Source organism: Carlito syrichta, unplaced genomic scaffold (genome assembly GCF_000164805.1).
Source record: "Carlito syrichta isolate Samal-C Ts95f unplaced genomic scaffold, Tarsius_syrichta-2.0.1 Scaffold126426, whole genome shotgun sequence".
NCBI classification, from domain to species: Eukaryota; Metazoa; Chordata; class Mammalia; order Primates; family Tarsiidae; genus Carlito; species Carlito syrichta.
The window spans coordinates 40,951-62,757 of NW_007070522.1; the positions used below are offsets into that span (position 1 = coordinate 40,951).

General features: G+C 47.6%; 1 protein-coding gene across 3 annotated transcripts; it reads left to right on the forward strand.

The window, feature by feature from the left end:
- The first annotated feature begins 1,886 nt into the window (after positions 1 to 1,886).
- Positions 1,887 to 7,435, forward strand: CUNH18orf32 (chromosome unknown C18orf32 homolog). 3 transcript variants are annotated; one of them, XM_008048604.1, is made up of 3 exons: positions 1,887 to 1,927; positions 6,084 to 6,268; positions 7,097 to 7,435. In XM_008048604.1, exons 2-3 carry the CDS (start codon positions 6,104 to 6,106, stop codon positions 7,160 to 7,162), a joined length of 231 nt encoding a protein of 76 aa, XP_008046795.1. In that variant the 5' UTR covers positions 1,887 to 1,927; positions 6,084 to 6,103; the 3' UTR covers positions 7,163 to 7,435. The 3 variants fall into 3 exon arrangements, with proteins under 3 accessions (XP_008046795.1, XP_008046797.1, XP_008046796.1); XM_008048606.2 differs by lacking the exon at positions 1,887 to 1,927 and adding an exon at positions 2,012 to 2,072; XM_008048605.2 differs by lacking the exon at positions 1,887 to 1,927 and adding an exon at positions 2,566 to 2,614.
- Positions 7,436 to 21,807: the final 14,372 nt, after the last annotated feature.

The following is a 21,807-nucleotide window of genomic DNA, read 5'->3' on the forward strand; positions in this document are numbered from 1 at the left end:
TGTTGGTTGCCTTTTTTTAATTCTCCTTTGCCATGTATGGTTGTTTTTATTAGCAAACACTTCAAGTGTCCTTAGAAAATAGAGCAAATGGGTTTTCTCACGATTTGAATTAGAAACACAGACTCTTGTATACACTCTGCCTTGTGACTTACACTTGTAGTCCCAGCTGCCCAGGAGTTTAAGACCACTCGGGGCAACAGCAAGAATTCATCTTTACAAAATGGGCTGTTTTTTTTTAGTTAGTTAGTGTCGTTACTACCTAGTCCCAGTTATTCTGGAGGCTTGTTTGAGCCCAGGAGTTCAAGGAAGCGGTGAGTCAGGGTGACAGGGAGACTCAATCTCTAACAAAAAACTTTTTTTAAAGAATCCCATTATCCTCCAAGGGAATTTTGCAAAGGTTAGCTGTTACTTTCCACCTCATTCACTTTTAGGCAGCCACTGATGTGTTTTCTATAGATTTCCCTGTTCTGGGCTGGGTACTTAACAGTTAACGCGTGGCCTTTTGTCTCACTGGTTTTCACTTAGCTCGTTTTCAGTAGGTTCATGTGTGCATCGATAGTCCTATGCTTTCATTTTTGAAGGGTGTGCTAGTATAGGGATAGATGGACCTTCCCTGAAATGTGTGTAGTTCTATTACAGAGGGTGTGGCCGTGCACCCTTGTGTACATGTCTAGGCGTGTCACCTTTATATGTGTACCCAAGAGTGGAACTGCTAGAGCCTCTGCAAACTCAGTAAACATGCATGAGCTGGCCGGTGTTTCCGGAGAGGCTACAAGTTTTACATTTCCACCAGCAGTTAACGAGGGTTTGGATTTCAACATCCTCTCTAGCTATCCATTTGTAGCCATCCTAGTGGGTATCAGTGCTGTTTTTGGTCTTTTAAAGTGGTGTAACCGTGTTTTAAGCAACTCATAGTCACAGTTGGCTTTAATGTTAGTCTCTCCCTCCCCCAGTTTAAGATGTTTAAAGCAGCCGGCCTGATGGCTCACGCCTATAATCCTAGCACTTTAGGAGGCCGAGGTGAGAGGATTTCCTGAGCCCACGGGCTCGAGGCAGGCTAGGCAACTTTGTGAGACCTCATCTCTACAATAAAATAATTAGCGGGGCGTGGTGGCACATGCTTGTAGTTCCAGCTACTTGGAAGGCTGAAGCAGAAGGATCCTCTGAGCCCAGCAGGCGGAGGCTGTGGTGGCCATGAGCGTGCCACTGCACTCCAGCCTAGGCGACAGAGACTCCAACTCATAAAACAAGTGTTTAAAACAGCGAATGGGCCGGCTGCGGTGGCTCATGCCTGTAATCCCAGCACTTTGGGAGGTGGAGGTGAGAGGATTGCTTGATCCAGGGATTGGAGACCAATCTGGGCAACTTGGCGAGACCTCATCTCTATGATAAAGCAAAAAATTAGCTGGGCACGCCTGTGGCTCTAGCTACTTGGAAGGCTGAGGTGGAAGGATCGCCTGAGCCCAGTAGACGGAGGCTGCGGTGGCCGGGAGCGCACCACTGCGCTCTAGCCTGGGTGACAGTGAGACTCCGACTCTAAATAAGTAAATACATAAAGCAGCGAATGGCTTAGTTACCTCTGCGTTGGACATAGGCCAACTGTCCCGCGCAGGTGGTGTGACGCTCCCGGGGGGCAGTGGGCGGAGGCTCGGGCGTCCTTTTCTGCCGCCTCTTCCACGCACCGAACAGGGAAGCTCCGGACTTCCCGCGGGGCGGAGGTGTGGCTCCGGCGCCTGCGCAGTCCGGACCTGCGAGGCCCATGGGCCGGAAGCCCCGCCCAGCCCTCTGTGTGCGGCTCGGTCCTGTGCGTCCTCCCGCAGACGCACGTGCCTTCGCCGGCCCCTGCGGGGCCGCCCATTGGCTCGGCGGTGGCTTGTCCCGCCCCCCGGAAGTGCGGACATTGTCTTTCGGGCTTTCGTGGACGCGGGTAAGCGGGGCTGGGATGGGCTGGGTGGCTGGGGCGGCCGGGCTTTTGGCGCGGTGGGCTCAGGCTTCGCACTCCCCGGGGCTGCTAGCGGCTCGGCCGGCTCCAGCCGTTGAGCAGCTCCCCTCCCCACCCCGCTGCGCTCACGGTAGGCTCCGCTCCCGAGCACTTTCCTCGTCTCGTTCCTCCGCTGGGTCCTTCGCCCCGCTCTCCCCCGCATCCGTTTCGTTCTTCCCTCCGCCTCGTACCGTCTGTGTCCGCGGCGATCCTCACCAGTAGCCCTTTCTCCTCCCTCCTGCCCTCGGTCGTCGTCTCTTACTCCGCCCGCCCCCTGCTCGGCTCCATTGGCGCCTGCGCCGAGCCAGGCCACCCAACGGGGGCTCCCCGCTGTCCTGCGCGTGAACCGGGCCACCCAACGGGGGCTCCCCACTGTCTTGCTGCAAGGGAGCCAGGCCTCTCAACGGGGGGGCTCCCCGCTGCTGTGCTGTGCATGAGCAAGGCCCTTTTTCCCCTTCCACTGTCACCCTGGGCTGAGCCAAGTGGACGCAGGTTACTCCCTAGACAGCGCTGTTGTCCGGGAGAGTGATTTAAAGAATCCTGAATCTCTCCGACCACCTTCTAGACTGTAACCCCCGTTTTCCACGTGTGGTGAGTAAAAGGTCTCACCGAAACATCTTTAGGAGAACTAAGGTAAAATACAAGTAGCTTAATTCTGAAGAAAGTTGGAAAGTTTCATAAAAGCCATAGTTGTGACTTGAGTAAATGGTAGTATTTGTTCTTGAGAGTTTATGCACACCACAACGTGTACAAACTGATTTAAGTCACAGCTACAGAGGTAAGAGTGAATCTCCATGATGGGGAGGGATCACCAGGCATCAACTTAACCCAGTGCTGGTAGCATTGCCAGTTGTTGGGAAGGGTTGAGTTGGTGAAAGGGAGTAACACGACCACTGTTTTTGGAAAAGGCAAAAGCACTGGGCTAGGAATGCAGAGCTGGAAACACTGGCCTGAGCCCCTCTACTTGTGTCCTCTGTGTGAACTTTGGACAGATTCTTTTTTTTTCCTTTTCATTATAATACATGTAAAGCACCTAATATATATGGTCTTCTGAGCTTTGTATTCATATTTTCTTTCTTTCTTTTATTTTTTTTTTTTTGAGTTAGAGTCTCACCCTGTCACCCAGGCTGGAATGCAGTAGCACGCTCACTGCCACTGCAGTCTCAGCCTCCTGGGCTCAGGGTATCCTTCTTCCTCAGCCTTCCAAGTGGCTGGAACCACAAGCACATGCCACCATGTCCAGCTAATTTTTTTGATTTATTGTAGAGACAAGCTATCGCCATGTTGCCCCAACTGGTCTTGAGCCCCTGGGCCCATGCAGTCCTCTCGCCTCTGCCTCCCAAAGTGCTGGGATAACAGGCATGAGCCACCGTGCCCGGTTTGTATTCACATTTTCTAACCCACACTCCTTCCATGTGAGGTCGGTGCTATTATTATTATTATTTTTTTTTTAATTTTTTAATTTGAGTTGGAGTCCTATTCCATCGCCCAGGTATGCTCACGGACACCCCAGCATTGACCTCCTGGGTTGTGGCAATCCTTCCGCCTCAGCCTTCCAAGTAGCCGGAACTACAGGCACGTGCTACCACGCCCAGCTAATTTTTGATTTATTGTAGAGACGAGGTCTCGCCAAGTTGCCCAGGTGGGGCTTGAGCCCACAGGATCAGGCAATCCCCTTACCTTGGCCTCCCAAAGTGCTGGGATTACAGGCTGAGCCACCAAGCCTGAATTGGTGCTATTATTGTCTTCATTTTACACATGAAGGAAATAGGGCACCATTTGGTTAAATAATTTGCACAAAAACACTGTTGAGAAAGTGGTGAAAGCAGGTGCCAGCTGAAGTCAGTTTAACTCCTATTCTGTGGTACCTGTGAGAGAGAGCAGGGTTATACCAGGTCACCTTAAGTCCCTGCAGATCAGATTCTGAACATTGCTGGCCAAAAATAATTCCTTGAAATATGCTGCGAAAGGCTCACTACTCATTTGGCTTATTTTAATCAGAGATGTGCTTCTAAATTTGGGAACAACAGGGTGCAGTGGGTCATGCCTGTAATCCCCGCACTTTGGGTGACAGAGGTGAGAGGATTGCCTGAGCCCACAGGTTTGCGACTAGCCTGGGCAGCATGACGAGACCTTTGTGTACAATAAACCAAAAAATTAACTGGGCATGGTTTCGCATGTCTATAGGTCCAGCTACTTGTAAGGCTGAAGTGGAAGGATTGCCTGAGCCTAGCAGGTTGAGGCTGCGGTGGTCATGAGCGTGCCACTACACTCTAGCCTGGGCAACAGAGTAAAAGTCTAACTCCAAAAAAAAAAAAAAATTGGGAACAAATTATTTTGGTAAAGTCTTAAATCTTTATTGTAATTGGACTAGAGGACTGTTGGAGAGAATCCAATTTTAAATCCCTTGCCAAATAGCTGGCCTTGATTATAAATTTACATTTTTTTTATACCTCTTGCTTGTAATTCATTTCAAAACCACGTTCAGTTTGGATTGTCTATATACCTGTATTATGAAAAAATATAAAATTGCCTTGGTGTAGTTGTGGTGTTGATTCATCCAGCAGATCCTACTTAATTTACTGTATTTTGAAAATAAGAAATGTTAACCTACCAAATTATTAGCCCCATGCACTGTCCTAATTCTTGTTAGGGCCACCCATCCTACCCTAGGGCATTTAAAAAGCCTTGTGAATATAAGAGGTGTTTTGGTTTCATAATATATTTGGAACCAGTATTGGTTCTTTTTTAAGAAATTGCTGACTTTGAGAAGTTCCTATATATGATTTCTTTTTTTTTTTTTGAGTTGGAGTTTTACTTCGTCGCCCAGACTGGAGTGCAGTGGCCGCACCTGGCCACCGCAGCCTTGACCCACTGGGCTCTGGCGATCCTTCCACCTCATCCTTCCGAGTAGCTGGAACTACAGGCGCGTGCTACCACGCCCGGCTGATTTTTGATTTATTGTAGAGATGAGGTCTCGCTGCCCAGGCGGGTCTCGAACCCGCGGGCTCCCAAAGGCACGGGATTACAGGCTGAGCCACCGAGCCCAGTGTATGATTTCTAATCAAGGAAATAAGGGGTGTTAATTTTTCAGTCGACAATTTACCTATATAATAATACTAAATAAAATGTCCTATTACTCAATACATCTTAAATTATGTCCTTAAGAATACAAGTGAAGACCAAGCTTGGTGGCTCAGCCTGTAATCCCAGCACTTTGGGAGGCCGAGGCAAGTGAATTGCCTGAGCCCACGGGTTCAAGACCAGCCCAGGCAACTTGGCAAGACCTCATCTCTACAATAAATCAAAAAAATTTGCCAGGCATGGTAGTGTGCGACTGTAGTTCGGCTACTGAGAAGGCTGAGTCAGAAGGATTGCTGGAGCCCCAGAAGTTCGATGCTAGGGTGGTTGTGAGTGTGCATGCCACTACACTCCAGTCTGGGTGAAGGAGTGAGACTCCAACTCAAAAAAAAAAAAAAAAAAATACAAACGAAGTATTTCAAGGAAGAGTTGTTCCCTCGGAAAGGCCAACTGATTTGCAGCCCTGAAGTCTTCCAAAGTGAGGTCTCCTGGGAAGCCTCATCTTTCAGAATTTGAGTTCAGTTTTGGGTGTTTGGCTGGTTGATACTGTCAGTTCCTGAAGATCGGGACTCAGTAGCTAGTTCACACTAAGTCCACTCCACACTTAAATAGAGTATAAGTCATTATTCTAAATTTAATATTTTATGCTTCAATTTTTAAAATCTGTAGATGGAGGTAGTGGCACCCAATCTCACTGGGTGTTTTGAGGATTGAATGAGTTGATCTACGTGAACTACCTGGCACCTACCAGGGGTTGATGTCTTTCCTTTATCATCACGCTTATGATTAGGGAGCAGTGGTTGAAAAGGTGGCAGCAGGCCCCTTACTACCATTTTCCTTTCTATCATCTGTGGCTTCATTACCTAGCAGGTAGCAGCATTTGTACTTAACAAACTCTTGCTTTTAGCAAATAGTATGTTCTAAGTTTCTCCTTCCCTGTAGAAAAAATCTTTTCAGATATCTGAATCCAAGTGAACTCCTTCAGTCACTGACCCGTGATGTACTTCTTCACGCGTGACAGGTGAGCTCACGTCCGGGACGATGGTGTGCATTCCGTGTATCGTCATTCCCGTTCTGCTGTGGGTCTACAAAAAATTCCTGGAGCCATACATATACCCTCTGATTTCTCCTTTTGTGAGTCGTATGTGGCCTAGAAAAGCTGTACAAGAATCCAGTGATAAAAATAAAGGCAACATGAACTGTAAGGTAAGAGTATTCGGATCCCTGGAATACGGGATGGGATAGGGTGGTCCTTGGGTTTTGGAAAAGCAACTTTTGGAACCAGAAGCTTCAATAATTTATCTAACATTGACTTAAACGAAGGTTTTAAGTAGGCCTCTGAGGAGTGTGTTTGCTCCTTGCCTTGTAGCCAGCATTTCCTGGGTGGTAAGGCTAGTGGTAAGAAGACGTGATGTGATGCTGATATCAGCCAGTTTCCTGGAGGGTCACTTTGGGAAGAGATCCAGTTGGAAGGATCACAGAGTTTTTTTTTTTTTTTTTTTTGAGTTGGGGTCTTACTCCGTTGCCCAGGCTGGAGTGCCATGGCATGCCCACGGTCACTGCAGCTTCAACCTGCTGGGCTCAGGTGATCCTTCCACCTCAGCCTTCCAAGTAGCTGGAACTACAGGCATGCACCACCACGCCCAGCTAATTTTTTTGATTTATTGTGGAGATGAGGTCTCGCCAAGTTGCCCAGGCTGGTCTCAAACCTGTGTACTCAGGAAATCCTCTCACCTCGGCCTTCCAAAGTGCCAGGATTACAGGTGTGAACCACTGTGCCCGACCAAGATTAAAAAAAAAAAAAAAAAAAAAATTTTCTTTTTTTAAATGAGCAGGCAACTCTGGTCTTTAGAATTGGTGCTTATTAGGTTCAACTTAGACTGTGCTCACTTGTGCTAATTTAGCATCCAGCACACTTCTGGAAGCAACAGTTTTTCACCCTGAGGTTTATTACCTTTTTTAAAAAGAGAAGGTCTCCCATGATGAGTATATTTTTGTTATCATAATTTCTAAAATGTTTTTTTTTCACTTTAGGTTGCAGACATGAATGGATTACCAACAGAAGGAGCAACAGAAATCTCTGACAAAAAGAAAGACTGAAATGATTTTCCCAAAGGATTTTCCTGTTTTAAGAATGGACCTGATAACATAAAGCATCCTCTGTGTAATTGTCTCTGATCTTTTTCTCTGAGACAAGAATTCAGGATAGTTTTAGATATTTGCCTGACACTAATTGGGAAATACATGGTATCTGTATTTAAAATGTAGTTGTATTTAATGACCTCATTCCTGAGTTTGTTTTTCATTAATGTAGCTTTCATTTCTATTATTGCTGTTTTAATAATATGATTAAATAGAGTTTGTGCCAGTAGACTCTGTTTCTAAGTCAGTACTTTAAAATCGTTGGTCCCCTCTCATTCATTTGCATGAGTTTCACTTCTCTGCTCTAGTTTTTTGGGTGCTTCTAGTTGAGTGGAGGACAGTTTTCCTGTGAACAGCGTGGTGAGAGAAAGGTGGAGTTTTGGGAGGTGCTGGTGTGAAGCGCAGCAGTCTCACTGTTCAGCCTGGTGCGTGGCTGGGCCGGGAGGGTGGTTGCTGCCATTCATCGCTCTAGGAAGGAGAAAAGATAGAGAAATAGGGGAAACTTCCTTGCAGAGTGAAACACCTTGTGCCGAGTGTCCAGTGGGGTTCTGTGGTTCTCATCCTTGCTGCAGTCCTTCTGTTCCTGCAGATGTCTTAACATTCAGTTTAACTTGCCGTTCTTTTATCTCTTAAAGTCTGTTTAAATTTTTAAAAGAGCCAGGCTCAGTGGCTCAGCCTGTAATCCCGTGCCTTTGGGAGGCTGAGGTGAGTGAATTGCCTGAGCCCGCGGGTTTGAGACCCGCCTGGGCAACTTGGCAAGACCTTATCTCTACAATAAAAATCAAAAAATTAGCCAGGTGTGGTAGCACGCGTCTGTAGTTCTAGTTACTTAGAAGACTGAGGCGAAAGGATCGCCAGAGCCCAGCAGGTTGAGGTTGCGGTGGCCAGGAGCATACCACTGCCCTCCAGCCTGGGCGACAGAGTGAGACTCCAACTCAAAAAAAAAAAAATTGTTTTTAAAGAAATGTTTTACCACATCAGAAAGCAGAATTTTAGCATTTGATAGCATCTGGATAGGGGCAGGACAGCAGTTTCCTGTTGTTAGATAACAAGATGCTCCAGTGTGGTGGTGTTCAGCAATGGCCTCCCTCTGGGCTCGCTCAAGGCTGGGCCTCCAGCAGGTCTTTTGTCTTAGACTCCTTCCCTTAAGCATAGGGACCTGTAAATACGCAAAGATGTTGGGATATATCCTTATGTGAATTCATTTCCTGAAGCAGGGAGAGGTTAGAAGGGGCTCTTGCCCTGGGTCCCCAGAAGTCCTGAGAGAGCCTCCAGTGGTGGTCTGGTGCCATCATGGGTCCAGCCTGGACTTCGTTGGGTATAGATCGACAGGTCTCACTTTTTTGGTTCCAGCCAGCCTGAGGGACAAGTTAAATTCTCATTAGCAATGATGCTCAGTTGATTAGTTTGTTTTTTTTAAGGCATGAAAACTATATGTTAAGAATAGCAGATGTTCACAGGAAAACAATGCAAAAGTATATCAAATGAAAGGTTAATGTGCTTTCTCATTCCCTGTTCTAGCTCACAGATGTGCCACTGTTCGTTTTTTTGTAGTCTTCTAGCAACTTTCTTAAAATCAGTTTGTTTTAGGATACACATCAGTTTTTAATACGCTAGGTGTGTGGCTTCCCTTTTCCCGTAGTCCCCAGAAGCTTTTCCTGTTGGACTGTGGCTGTCGGAGTTTATCTCCATACTTCCCACGGCCTGTACATCCTGCTCCTTTGTGGGCTGTCAACTTTAGGCATTACTGACTTGTCCTGGTTGGGATGTGGCTGCCTTACACTCCCCTGCTTTTCCCACGCACACAGCATGCAGTTATGGCTTTTGTTGCAGTCATTCGTGAGGATTCATGTCATGTGTTGCCGGATGTCTTCCAGTTGTCCCTGCACACTTTGGCCTCTCCCTGCAAGGGCTCCTCAGCCAGAAGTCTGTGCCTTAAGGCACGCTCTAGGTTGCCAGCCCTGTGGGACTCTGTTTTCCCCAAACCCCCCTTCCCCTCTAGGGCCGGGGCAGCCTCTCTCTGGCTGCTGGCTCTGAGCTGCTGCTTCCTTGGGCGCCCCTGCTTGCTGGGTGCTGACTGAGACTGGCAAGTGTTGACTTCCAGGAGATGCTGGCGCCTCACTGCGATCCTCTTCCTGCTTGTTGCATTGGCCTGGAGCCCAGTGTGTCCTCAGGACCCTCCTTTGCCCTTCCTGCATGGGATCTGGGTTCCTGGGTCCACAGCTTCCTCTTCCTTTGGTACTCCTGTGTTTCTGTAGCATGTGGTTTTATAATTCAATATGCTTAAGAAGCATGCGTAGTTTTGGAAAGTGTCCCCAGGTGACTCCAGTGCATTTTAAGGCCACTTTCCTGAGGAGTCCAATCCCCTGAGGCCTGTTCCATTTCTAACACTCTTACTCTGTAGAGCGCAGGTTCCTATCTTGCACTTTTCATACTAGTCGCATTTTTTTTTAAAGGATGGAGTGGCTGATACACAGTTGCCAACTCTATTTTTCCAAGCAGGAATTTATTAAAAAGCTATAATTTATCACCAGTATTTCATAAAAGACACTTTGACACCAAAAGAGTAGAAAAGAGCATGAGAATAAAGGATAACAGTAGCTCGTTAGTTTCAACATGTATATGAAAAGTATCTTACTTTTATGAAATTCAGTATTTTGTCCATATTTGTCTTATTTTGGGGGTTGTTTTTTTTTTGAGTAGGCGTCTCACTCTGTCGCCCAGACTAGAGTGCAGTGGCTGCTCCCAGCCACCACAGCCTCGACCTGCTGGGCTCCGGCGATCCTTCCGCCTCAGCCTTCCAAGTAGCTGGAACTACAGGCGCGTGCTACCATGCCCAGCTCATTTTTTGATTTATTGTAGAGATGCGGGTCTCGAACCCGCGGGCTCAGGCAATCCACTCACCTCAGCCTCCCAAAGGCATGGGATTACAGGCTGAACCACCGAGCCCGGTTTCATATTTGTCTTATTTTTATGGCTGATGGTGAAAGCTTTTATCGCTGTTCACCGGCTGGGTTTGGTAGCCTCTGGTGTCCACACATGAGTGTTGCCTGGCCCTAGAATATGAGTATCTGTCCATCCACAGTTCAGGGTTGCCTTTCTTTTTTTTGAGTTGGAGTCTCACTCTGTCGCCCAGGCTGGAGTGCAGTGGCATGTTCATGGCCACCACAGCCTCGACCTGCTGGACTCAGATAATCTTTCTGCCTCAGCCTTCCGAGTAGCTGGAACTGTAGGCATACGCCACCACGCCCAGCTGATTTTTTTTTTATTTATTGTCGAGATACGGTCTTGCCAAGTTGCCCTGTCTGGTCTCGAACTCGTGGGCTCAGGCAGTCCTCTCGCCTCGGCCTCCCAAAGTTCTGGGATTATAGGCATGAGCCACCGCACCTGGCCACAGTGCTGCCTTTCTGTAAGAGTTACCATTTGTGAAGCACGCTGTGCCCGGCACCATGCGGGGCATTTCACACGCATGACCCTGCCTGTCTATATAAACTGAGAAACAGTCAAGAAAACAGGATCCCGGAGTTCGGATATATATAAATAGCGAGTCTGGGCTTTAAGGCCATGCTCCTAACTTAGCCGCTCTAAGAATCTGTCACAGCTACTGATACCTTTCTTGTTGGTTGTACCTTACATTGAGCAGAAATGGAGAGTATGACTTTGGACTAGTCAGCGTTCGTGAGCTTGTTTTAAAGTTTTAATTCTGCTCACCTTCCAACATGACCTTTTAATTTACCTAGTTTTCAATAACTTATTTTTTTGCGTTAGTTAATTTTAACTAATTTCCTGGCTCTTTTTGTGAGTCAGGCTCATTTTCTCAGGTAATTATTCAGGGCTCTCCTGAAAGACTCTTGGGCTTTGTCACATTTTCTTTATTACTGAGCTGCCTTTCTGGGAAGCAAGGGTGAGTCAGCACTTCCTCAAAATCACCATCCACCAGCATGGTGAGCTGTCGGACAGACTGGGTTGGAAAGAACTTAAAATCATGGATCTTAAGCTTCTTGAACCTGGGGATACTTGTCCCCTTCACACTGCTGTGGAAACTTAATCCCCAGTGTGGCATTATTGGAGATGAGGCCTTGATTTATATTTTTTATGTATTTGTAGAGTCAGGGTCTTGCTCTGTCCCAGGCTGGAATGCAGTGTCATGATCATAGCTCACCGTAGCCTCAAACTCTTGGGCTTCAAGCAGTCTTTCCACCTCAGCCTCCTGAGTAGCTGAGACTACAGGCACACACCACCACATATGGCTAATTTTGTTGTTGTTGTTGTTTAGATGAGGTCTCACTATGTTGCCCAAGCTGGTCTCAAACTCCTAGGCACAAGCAGTTCTATCTCTTGGTTTCCCAAAGTGCCGGGATTACAGATGTGAGCCACTGCACTCACCTTCTTTATTTTTAAACATTCTGCAGTAAGAAGTAAGAGGTGGGGCCTTTAACAGATGATTGGGTCATGACAGCTCTGCCCTCATGACTGGACTATAGCCACTCATGGACTAATGGGTTAATCAGTTAAGAGATTCATGAGCTACCTTGAGCATGGGACTGGTGACTTTTTTTTGTTTTTGAGTTGGAGTCTCACTCTGTCCCCCAGACTGGAGTACAGTGGCTGCTCCCGGCCACTGCAACCTTGACCTGCTGGGCTCTCGCGATCCTTCTGCCTCAGCCTTCTGAACAGCCGGAATTACAGGCATGCGCTACCACGCCCAGCTGATTTTTTGATTTTATTGTAGAGATGAGGTCTCACCAAGTTGCCCAGGCGGGTCTTGAACCCGCGGGCTCAGGCAATCCACTCACCTCAGCCTCCCAGAGCGCGGGATTACAGGCTGAGCCACCGAGCCCAGCTTGGGACTGGAGACTTTTTATAGGAGGAAGAGAGACCTGAGCTAGCACGTGAGCATGCCCAGGCCCCTTGCCATGTGATGCCCTGTGCCACCTCGGCACCCTGCAGAGTCCCCACCAGTAAGAAGGCCCTTGCCAGATGTGGCCCCTCAACCTGGGATTTCCCAGCCTCCAGAGCTTCAAGAAATAAATTCCATTCCTTATAACTCACCCAGTTTTAGTTATAACCGCAGAAAATGAACTAAGTAGGCAATTTGTTCTTAACGGATAGCATGGGAGGTTTTAAGAACAAGCACAGAGGGCATTTGGGTATGAGGTTGAACATCAGTAAATTTACATTGAATGTGTAAGGAAATTTCAGATTTTTCAAGTGGAGAGGCTGAAATTGAGACAGTAAGAACTATAGATGAACCGTGAAGGGCCAAGAAGCAGAAGAGTGGTCACAAAGATACGCAACATTCCAAACGTTGAGCTGATCTGGACCTCAAGGTGCATCTAACCCAATCCTCTCATTTTTACTAAGAGCAAAAAAGTTGAAAGAGGTATCCCAGGCTGGGTATGGTGGCTCATGCCTAGAGTCCCAGCACTTTGGGAGGCTGAGGTGGAAGGATCGCTTGAGTCTAGGAGTTTGAGACCAGCCTAGGCCACATAGCATAACCCCATCTCTACAAAAAGAATTAAAAAAAAAATTATCTGGGCATGGTGGCATGCCTCTGTAGTCCCAGCTACTCGGGAGGCTGAGGCAGAAGGATTGTCTGAGCCCAGGAGATCCAGGCTGTAGTGAGCTGTGATCATGGTACTGCACTCCAGCCTGGGTGACAGTGAGGCCCCACCTAAAGAAAAAGAAGAGGCAGCCCAGATGCTGGAATGGGGTGAGTGGAGTCTCCTGCTGAGTCGCTGCACTACTATTTCACCGCACCACACCACTGACAGCAAGGCAGATGACCCGCGGGACCACACCTTGCCTGGTGTTCCTGCTCCTACAGGATCATTTGCGGGTGGTTTCACAAGTCTTTGGCGTATTGGTCTTCTGTTGCTGTATAGCAAGTCATCGCCATGTTAGACTCGGAACTGCACAAGCTTATCTCATGGTTTTGTGTGCAGGAACTTGCTGTGGTGTAGCTGGATTCTCTGCTCAGGTGTCACCAGGCTGAAATTGATGCCATCTGGTCCGTGGTGCTGGCCCAAGGTGCTGTCTGCAGGACACCCTTCCCTGCAGCTGTGGGACTGTGGTTGCTGTTCCTTCCCGGCTTGGGCTTGCTGGAAGCCCTAGTCCACTGCCAGCATCTCACAGCCCCCGCAGAGCCTGTTCCTCTGGGACCAGCTAGAAAATTCACTGCCTTTGAAAGATGTGTGTGATTAAATCAGGCCTGCCTAGATAATCTCCCAATTTTAAGGTCAGTTAATTTGGGACCTTAATCATACAGTATCTGCAAAATTCCTCCACAGCAGCAGTTAGATGATGTCTGATTGGTGTTGGGAGGTGTGTATGAGGGACTACGAGGGACACCAAGGGCCTGGCTTAGATGCCTGCCAGCTACACCTGACCCTCTCCTGACTGCTGATGATGCCCTCATTGCTAGGGACCTGCTGAGAATCTGACTCCCTGGGTCCCCCCGATCGATGCCTGGGCCTTGCTGATCATAAACTTAGGTCATAATCTTGGAAGTTAACAAACTGCTCAGCATGGCCTTTTCTGACCCCAGATTGGATGGCTAGAAACCACTTCAGATGGAGGAGGCATGAGAAGACAGTTAAAGAAACAGTGTATCTGACAGAAGAAGAAAGAACTCATCAGGAAACTGCGAATCAAAGCCTTGGTGAGCATGCCCCGGAGTGGCTGAAGTTAAGCGCAGACGCGGGCAGAGGGCAGAGATGGTTCCTCCCAGGCTGGCAGGAGCTGGTTGGGGTTGCTGAGGGGTTGTGGAGGGAAGTTGACAGCATGGACACTGTGGCCAGACGCATGGCCAGCCTTTCCAGTCCTGGGCTCTGGGCCCAGGGAATACCATGGGCCAGGAGGAGGCGTGGGCAAGAGTTTTCCAGGAACACTGTTTATGTCATAGCTTAAAGCAATCTCACACAAAGCCCACCTAGAGCAGGAAGGAACATAAATTGGTGGCACAAAACCCCTGCTATGATGCTTCAAGCGAGCTGCAAAAAATACCATTGTACAAAGCATGGACATGTGTAATTGGGATTAATGAATGGTTGGGCAAGCGTGCTTAGCACACCTCCTCCAGGGGCCCAGGAGCCAATCAGCATCACTCAATGTCCAAATTCACAAAGTATGCACTTACTGGAATACCGTGCCATGGTGAAAAATGAAGGAAATCCAGTCTGTGCTGTGTGAAGTATGAATAGTAGTTACTTCTGGGGGACAATTGCGAGAAGGGACAGCGAGTGAGCTTTCTAGGAAGCTGGAAATGTTCTATAGCTTGATGCTAGCAGTGGTTATACAAATGTACACATACATATGTACAAATTCAGATATGCCCTTAACATTTGTCAGCATCTAACCCAATCCTCATTTTTACTAATACCCAGGTAATTTTTTATTTTTATTTTTTATTTTTTTGAGTTGGAGTCTCACTCTGTCACCCAGACTGGAGTGCAGTGGCCGCTCCCGGCCACCGCAGCCTCACCTGCTGGGCTCCGGCGATCCTTCCGCCTCAGCCTTCCGAGTAGCTGGAATTACAGTCGCGCGCTACCACGATCGGCTAATTTTTTGATTTATTGTAGAGTTGAGGTCTCGCCAAGTTGCCCAGGCGGGTCTTGAACCCGCGGGCTCAGGCAATCCACTCACCTCAGCCTCCCAAAGGCGCGGGATTACAGGCTGAGCCACCGAGCCCGGCTAATTTTTTATTTTTTACAGAGATGGGGTCTCACTGTGTTGCCTGGGCTGGTCTCAAATTCCTGGGCGCAAGTGATCCTCTGGCCTTGGCCTTGCCCTTGCCCTTGACCTCTGCCTCCCAGAGTGCTGGGACTATAGGTGTGAGCCACCACGCCTGGCCCTGGGTTTTCTATCCAATACATTGGCTTTCTATATTTTTGCCAGTCTGTGAATCTGTGCTCAATCATGATGCTTGGTCTTCCCCTGGGGTTTCCTGAATTTCAGAGACACCAGAGAACTCTTTTTGTTTTCAAGGTTTACCATACACAGGCCAGTAAAAATGTAAACTTAAGAGAATTCTTAGATGTGTGTATCTGTAAGGGTGAATCACAAAAATAATTTTCAAATAAAAATTGCAGGTTGTAGTATAACACACACTGAATGGTTCTGATTTTATGTAGTTCAAATCAAGCAAATTAACGTTATTGAGGGATACAGAGGTGATAAGATAATTTCTAGAAATCTAGAAGTCAGGACATGGTTCCCTCCGGGGAGAGCAATGAGATCACTAGGGAAGTACAGAAGGGCTCAGGATGTGCCGTTCTTGCCTTCTTAGCTGGTGTTATTCTTGAAACTTTCAGTGCCCATCTTTTCATATGGTATGTTTCACCATTTAAAAAAAAAGCAGCAGCGTGATTGGCTCTCTAAAACGTCACTTACCAACACATCTTTTCCAAGTTTTAATTTCATTCTATGAATAATACATTAACACATTCTTATTGTAAAAGATCTTTAAAAATACAGATATTATAAAAATAATCCCTCCTGACCCACCATCCCACATATTTTTAAATGTGCTTTATTTTGTTATTGTTGACTTTCAAGATAGACCTTAACAATCTGAAGGAAAATAATATCCATAACAGTCATGAACACACACTCTGTTTTAAAGCAGTAATTTGTTGCCAGCTCTCAAGGTTTATATCTGAATTTTTATTATGAGAATAGGACATGCTGAGTCCCCAGCACCTATGACAATGCCTGGCCCAGAACAGATGCGTAATACATATTTCTTGAATGAATAATGACATTTTTACAAAAATAAGTTATAAGGCCAGGCATGGTAGCTCATGCCTGTAATCCCAGCACTCGCAGGAGGATCACTCGAGCCCAGGAGTTCAAGACCAGCTGGGCAACATAGCAAGACCTCACCTCTATGAAATTTTTTTTAAAAAAATCAAAAAATTGGCTGGGCATGGTGGCTCACCTATAATTCCAGCACTTGGGGAGGCCGAGGTGAGAGGATTGCCTGAGCCCATGGGTTCGAGTCCAGCCTGGACAACTTGATGTGACCTCATCTCTACAATAAATTGAAAAATTAGCTGGGTGTGGTGGTATGTGCCTGTAGTTCCAGCTACTTGGAAGGCTGAGGCAGAAGGATTGCTTGAGTCCAGCAGGTTGAGGCTGTGGTGGCCGTGAGCGTGCCACTGCAGTCCAGCCTGGGCAACAGAATGAGATTCTGACTCAAAAATAAATAAATAAATAAATAAATAAATAAATAAGCAAGCCCAGTACAGTGGCTCATGCTTGTAATCCCAACACCTTGGGAGGTGAAAGGACTACCTGAGTCCAGGGGTTCGAGACCAACCTGGGCAATTTGTCAAGACTTTGTCTCTACAATATATTAAAAAATAAAAATTAGCATGCCTGTAGTTCCAGCTACTTGGAAGACTGAGGCGGAAGGATCGCCGGAGCCCAGCAGGTCGAGGCTGCGGTGGCCGGGAGCGGCCACTGCACTCCAGTCTGGGCGACAGAGTGAGATTCCAACTCAAAATAAATAAATAAATAAATAAGTAAAAATAAAAATTAGCTGGTCGTGGTGGCTTGCGTCTGTTATTTCAACTACTTGGGAGGCTAAGGTGGAAGGATCACCTGAGCCCAGCAGGTCGAAGCTATGATGGCTGTGAGGGCAGTGGTGAGATCAGTGGTGTTATCACAGCTCACTGCAACCTCAAACTTCTGGGCTCAAGCAATACTCCTGCCTCAGCCTCCCAAGTAGCTGGGATCTCACTAAATTGCCTGGGCTGGTCTCAAACTCCTGGGCTCAAGTGATCCTCTGGCCTTGGCCTCGGCCTCGGCCTCCCAAAGTGCTGGAACTATAGGTATGAGCCACTACACCTGGCCCTGGCTTTTCTATCCAATGCATTGGCTCTCTCTATATTTTTGTCAGCCTGTGGATTTGTGCCCAGGTCATGATACTTGGGCTTCCACTGGGATTTCCCGAATTTCAGAGACACTGGAAGACTTTTTGTTCTCAGGGTCTGAAAATACCATTCCGATCAGTAGTCCTTCTTTCCTCATGTTTACCATAAAAATCACCATAAAAATTACCATAAAAATTCAATTTCACAATTAAATCACCATAAACCCATCATAAAAACCCATTCTTCAGCACACACCCCGTAATCCCAGCACTTTGGGAGGCAAAAGCAGGAGGACCGCCTGAGCCCAGGGGTTCGAGACCAGCCTGGGCAACTTGGGGAGACCTTGTCACTATAATAAATCAAAAAATTAGCCAGGCGTGGTGGTGCACGCCTGTAGTTCCAGCTACTTGGAAGGCTGAGACGGGAGAATCGCCTGAACCCAGCAGGTTGAGGCTGTGGTGGCCGTGAGCATGCCACTGCATTCCAGCCTGGGTGACAGAGAGATTCCGACTCAAAAAAAAAAAACCACCTGTTCTTGAACTTTGCTATTATACATTGTTATGTCAGAAGGTGAACTCCTAGAGTTGGGCTTGGAGTCTGAGTAACATTTGGTTATGTAAAACAAATTTAAAAAAACAAATTATTATTTGTTCTTAAGAGTAAAATGGAGAGGATACAGGGTGGTAAGAAGTAGGTCAAATTATACATATATTTTGATAGATTACATATATGCATATATTATATAGATTACATGTATTTGTTTATATATATTCAAACTGTATGTATGTGTAAAAGTTGAAAAGCCAAGTACAATTCTTTTTTTTTTTTTTTTTTTTGTCAGAGTCTCACTCTGTTGCTCAGACTGGAGTGTAGTGACACGCTTGTGGCCACCGTAGCCTTGACTTGCTTGGGCTCAGGTGATCCTTCTGCCTCAGCTTTCCAAATAGCTGGAACTACAAGCGTGCACCACTATGCCCGGTTAATTTTTAAATTTATTTTAGAGATGAGGTCTTGCCATGTTGCCCAGGCTGGTCTCGAACTTTTGGGCTCAGGCAATCCTCTGCCTCCACCTCCCAAAGTGCTGGGATTACAGACGTGAGCCACTGCACCCGGCCCAAACCTGATTCTACTCTTTAGGTGTTTGAATATGTTAGAATCACTGGACACAGTGGCTCATGCCTATAATGCTAGCTCTTTGAAGGCTGAGGTGGGAGGATTGCTGGAGTCTAGGAGTTTGAGACCAGTGTAGGCAGTATAGCAAGACCAAAAAAAAAAAAAAAAAAAAATTAGCTGGGTGTGGTGATGCATCTCTGTAGTCCCAGCTATTCAAAAGGCAGAGGCAGAAGGATTGCCTGCGTCCAGGAGGTGGAGGCTGTGGTGAGCCATGATTCTGCAACCTGGACATCTCAGGCTTAGGGGATCCTACCACCTCAGCCTCCTGAGTAGCTGGGACTACAGGTGTGCACCATGATGCCTAGCTCTTTTTTTTTTTTTTCGGTAGAGACCAGGACTTGCTATGTTGTCCAGGGTGGTCTCAAACTCCTAGGCTCAAGCAAGCCTCCTGCCTTGGCCTCCTGAAGTGCTGAGATTACAGGTATAAGCCACTGCTCCTGGCCTTAACCTGATTCTTAATTTGCATAAGCCTGTCTCCCCCGCTAGCACTTAAGCTTCAGGATGGCTGGAGCTCAGTGCACAGAGGTACGAGGTAAGTATCTATGGGATGAATGAATGAATGAATGAATGAGCACATACTCAATTGGAGGCGCCTTGCTGGGAAGGCTCTGGGGAGCGAGGAGGGTGAGGAGGCTAGCAGGACCGCAGCAGGGTGCAGTATCTACTTGACGCTGCTTTACTGACTTTCCCACGCCACTCAGCACATTTCTGGTGTGGCTGGTTTTCATAATAGTCCCACCAAAATCATCCAGGAAGGTTGTAAATCTGCTGCAGCAAAAAGTAAAAACGGCATGCCTTTCAAAGCAAAGTGCATTTTTTGGGGTGTATTTTCTGTTTTGCAGTTGCTTTCTAAGTAGCATGAATAATCGTGCAGTCCCGGTCCGGAAATGTGTTGAGGAAGACCGACAGCCACCTGGAAGTGTTCTTTAGTTTGTTTGTTTGTTTGCAGTTGGAGTCTCGCCGTGTCGCCCAGGCTGGAGTGCAGTGGCACACTCATGGCCACCGCAGCCTCAACCTGCTGGGCTCAGGCGATCCTTACACCTCAGCCTTCCACTACCACGCCTGGCTATTTTTTAAATTTTTTATTGTAGAGATATCACCAAGTTACCCAGGCTGGTCTTGAACCCATGAGCTCAGGTAATCCTCTCACCTTGGTTTCTTTCTTTTTTTTTTAGTAGGAGTCTCACTCTGTCACCCAGACTGGAGTGCAGGGGCACGCTTCCAGCCACCACAGCCTCGACCTGCTGGGCTCCTGTGATCCTTCCGCCTCAGCTTCTAAGTAACTGGAACTACAGGTGCGCGCTACCATGCCTGGCTAATTTTTGATTTATTGTAGAGACGAGGTCTCACCAAGTTGCCGAGGTGGGTCTCAAACCCGTGGGCTCGGGTAGTTCTCTTGCCTTGGCCTCCCAAAGGCGTGGGATTACAGGCTGAGCCACCGAGCCCGGTGGAAGTTTTCTTTTTAATCACTATTTTTGAGTGTATGTGTTTTCTGTTGTAGTTATGACACATAGCCAGAAATGTAGTGGCTTAAAACAACACAAATGTATTATCTCACAGTTCTGTGGGTCTGAAATCTGACAATCTCACTGCACTGAGGTCACAGCATCGGCACCCCTGTGTTCCTTCAAAGGCTTGAGGGGGGCTAATCTATTTCCTTGCTTTTCCAGCTTTTAGAGGCTGCTGTCCACATCCCCAGGGTCTCGCCCTCTTCTAAGCCCTGGATGCCTGGTCCTCACACTGCGCCACGCTGTCTTCTTCCACAGTCACCTCTGCCTCCTTAGTGGCCACCTGGATAACTCAGCATATCCCTGTTGGGGTCAGCTGGTTAGTAACCATGACCCACCCAGATAACGCGGGGTCATCTGCCTGTTCAAAGTCGGCTGGTTAGCAACCGTGATGCCAGGTACACATCATTTCCCTCTGCCATCGGACCCGACACAGTCCCAGGCCCTGGGGACTGGGATGTGGACACCTCCAGACACTGTGCTGCTCACCAAATAGAATAGTTTTAGATTTCCTGAACAGTCACCCCCGTCCTTTGCCCAGCTTCCCTCAATGCTGTGATCTTACACAACCGAGGCACATTTGTCAAAACTATGCAGTCAGCCCTGGTACACCAGCCTTAACTGAACTCCAGACTCTGTTAGGATTTCCTCAGTCTCCCCACTGCTGCTTTCTGTGATTCCAGGATCCACTCCAGGGTAGCCCACTGCATTCAGCTGAAGGGATTCATGGCTTTCCTGTTGGTGCAAGAGCCAAACGCTGAAGTGGCCCGTCGAAGTGACTGGGACTGAAGAGGGTACTGAGAGTGAGTGACCAGGGATGAAACTTCGCACATTATGTGAACAGTGCAGTTACTAAAGGACTCTTAACTCCAACTCATGCTTCTATGATGTAAAAAACATTCCTAACCTTACCCTCCGATGTATGATGTTTGCCGAGGAATACACACTAGACCCTTTCTGTTTCAAGTCATCCCAACAATACAGAAGGGAGGGGATGTGTCATTTCATGAGGATGATCGTCTTGAAGCAGACAGCACGGTGTTGCTTGTTCTGAAGAGATGCCGGGTCAGGCTGGGAACGTAGATCACGTGCCAGCAAAATTACAAAACACTTTGAGTTTGGTTTTGGTGCCTGGTTCTCATTTCTGCAGTAATTTAAACAAAAAATTATGCGTGCAATTCATATTCCTTGCAGAAAAATTAAACACATAGGGAGAAACTTTTATTTTATTTTATTTATTTTTTTAGTTGCAAAGGTTGAATTTATTTTTTTTATTTTAATCAATTTTTTTAATGATATTGTGGGGTACAGTTAAGGGTTAGGTATACAAATATGCTCCGTTCAGGCACGCTTGTTGATAAGAGGTGTCTCCCCGTCCCCAGACAGATATTTACTACCATGATCTCGTGACCCAAAGCTGTAGAATTGTTAACATTCTTTTAGTCTTTTTTTTCCCCCTTGGCACATACATAGGTGTTATAATTCATATGTGAACGCTGGACAACACTGTTTCCACTCAGCGCATCCCAGGCATTCTTGACAACGCCTCGACCTGGTGTCCTTTTCTTTTTGGCCAGGTTTCTTGGTTGGGGCTTGATATGTTTCCTTGCTATGATCCCACAAGCTCAGGGAACTTAGCAGTCGATGCCCAAGAGTGCAGGACCTGTGCACGGCTGGCCACGTGGTCTGAGACTGCTTCACGGGGCCATTGGGAGGAGTGAGCTGTGCACGCGGACGAAGCCCGTGCTGGGCACTAAAACCCTGCGGGCGCGTAGGCCAGGGCCATCGTCCCCTGCGCGTTGCAGGGTGAGGGCCCGCTGGAGGACCCGGCCCAGGCCGTGCGTGTGGGCGCCGGCTCAGATGACCCCACGCCCCACACTCTCAGGCCTGCGCCTCCCTCCCGCCTTGCCCGCGGCCCGTCATCGCTGCCTTTTCTACCTCTCAGTTCCTCGGAGCCCCGCAAGAGAGGGCCTGGCCTCAGGACTGAGACTCAGCCAGACTCTCAGAGCCCTTCCTGAAGGCACGCCGCCAGAAGCCGCAGGGCGTC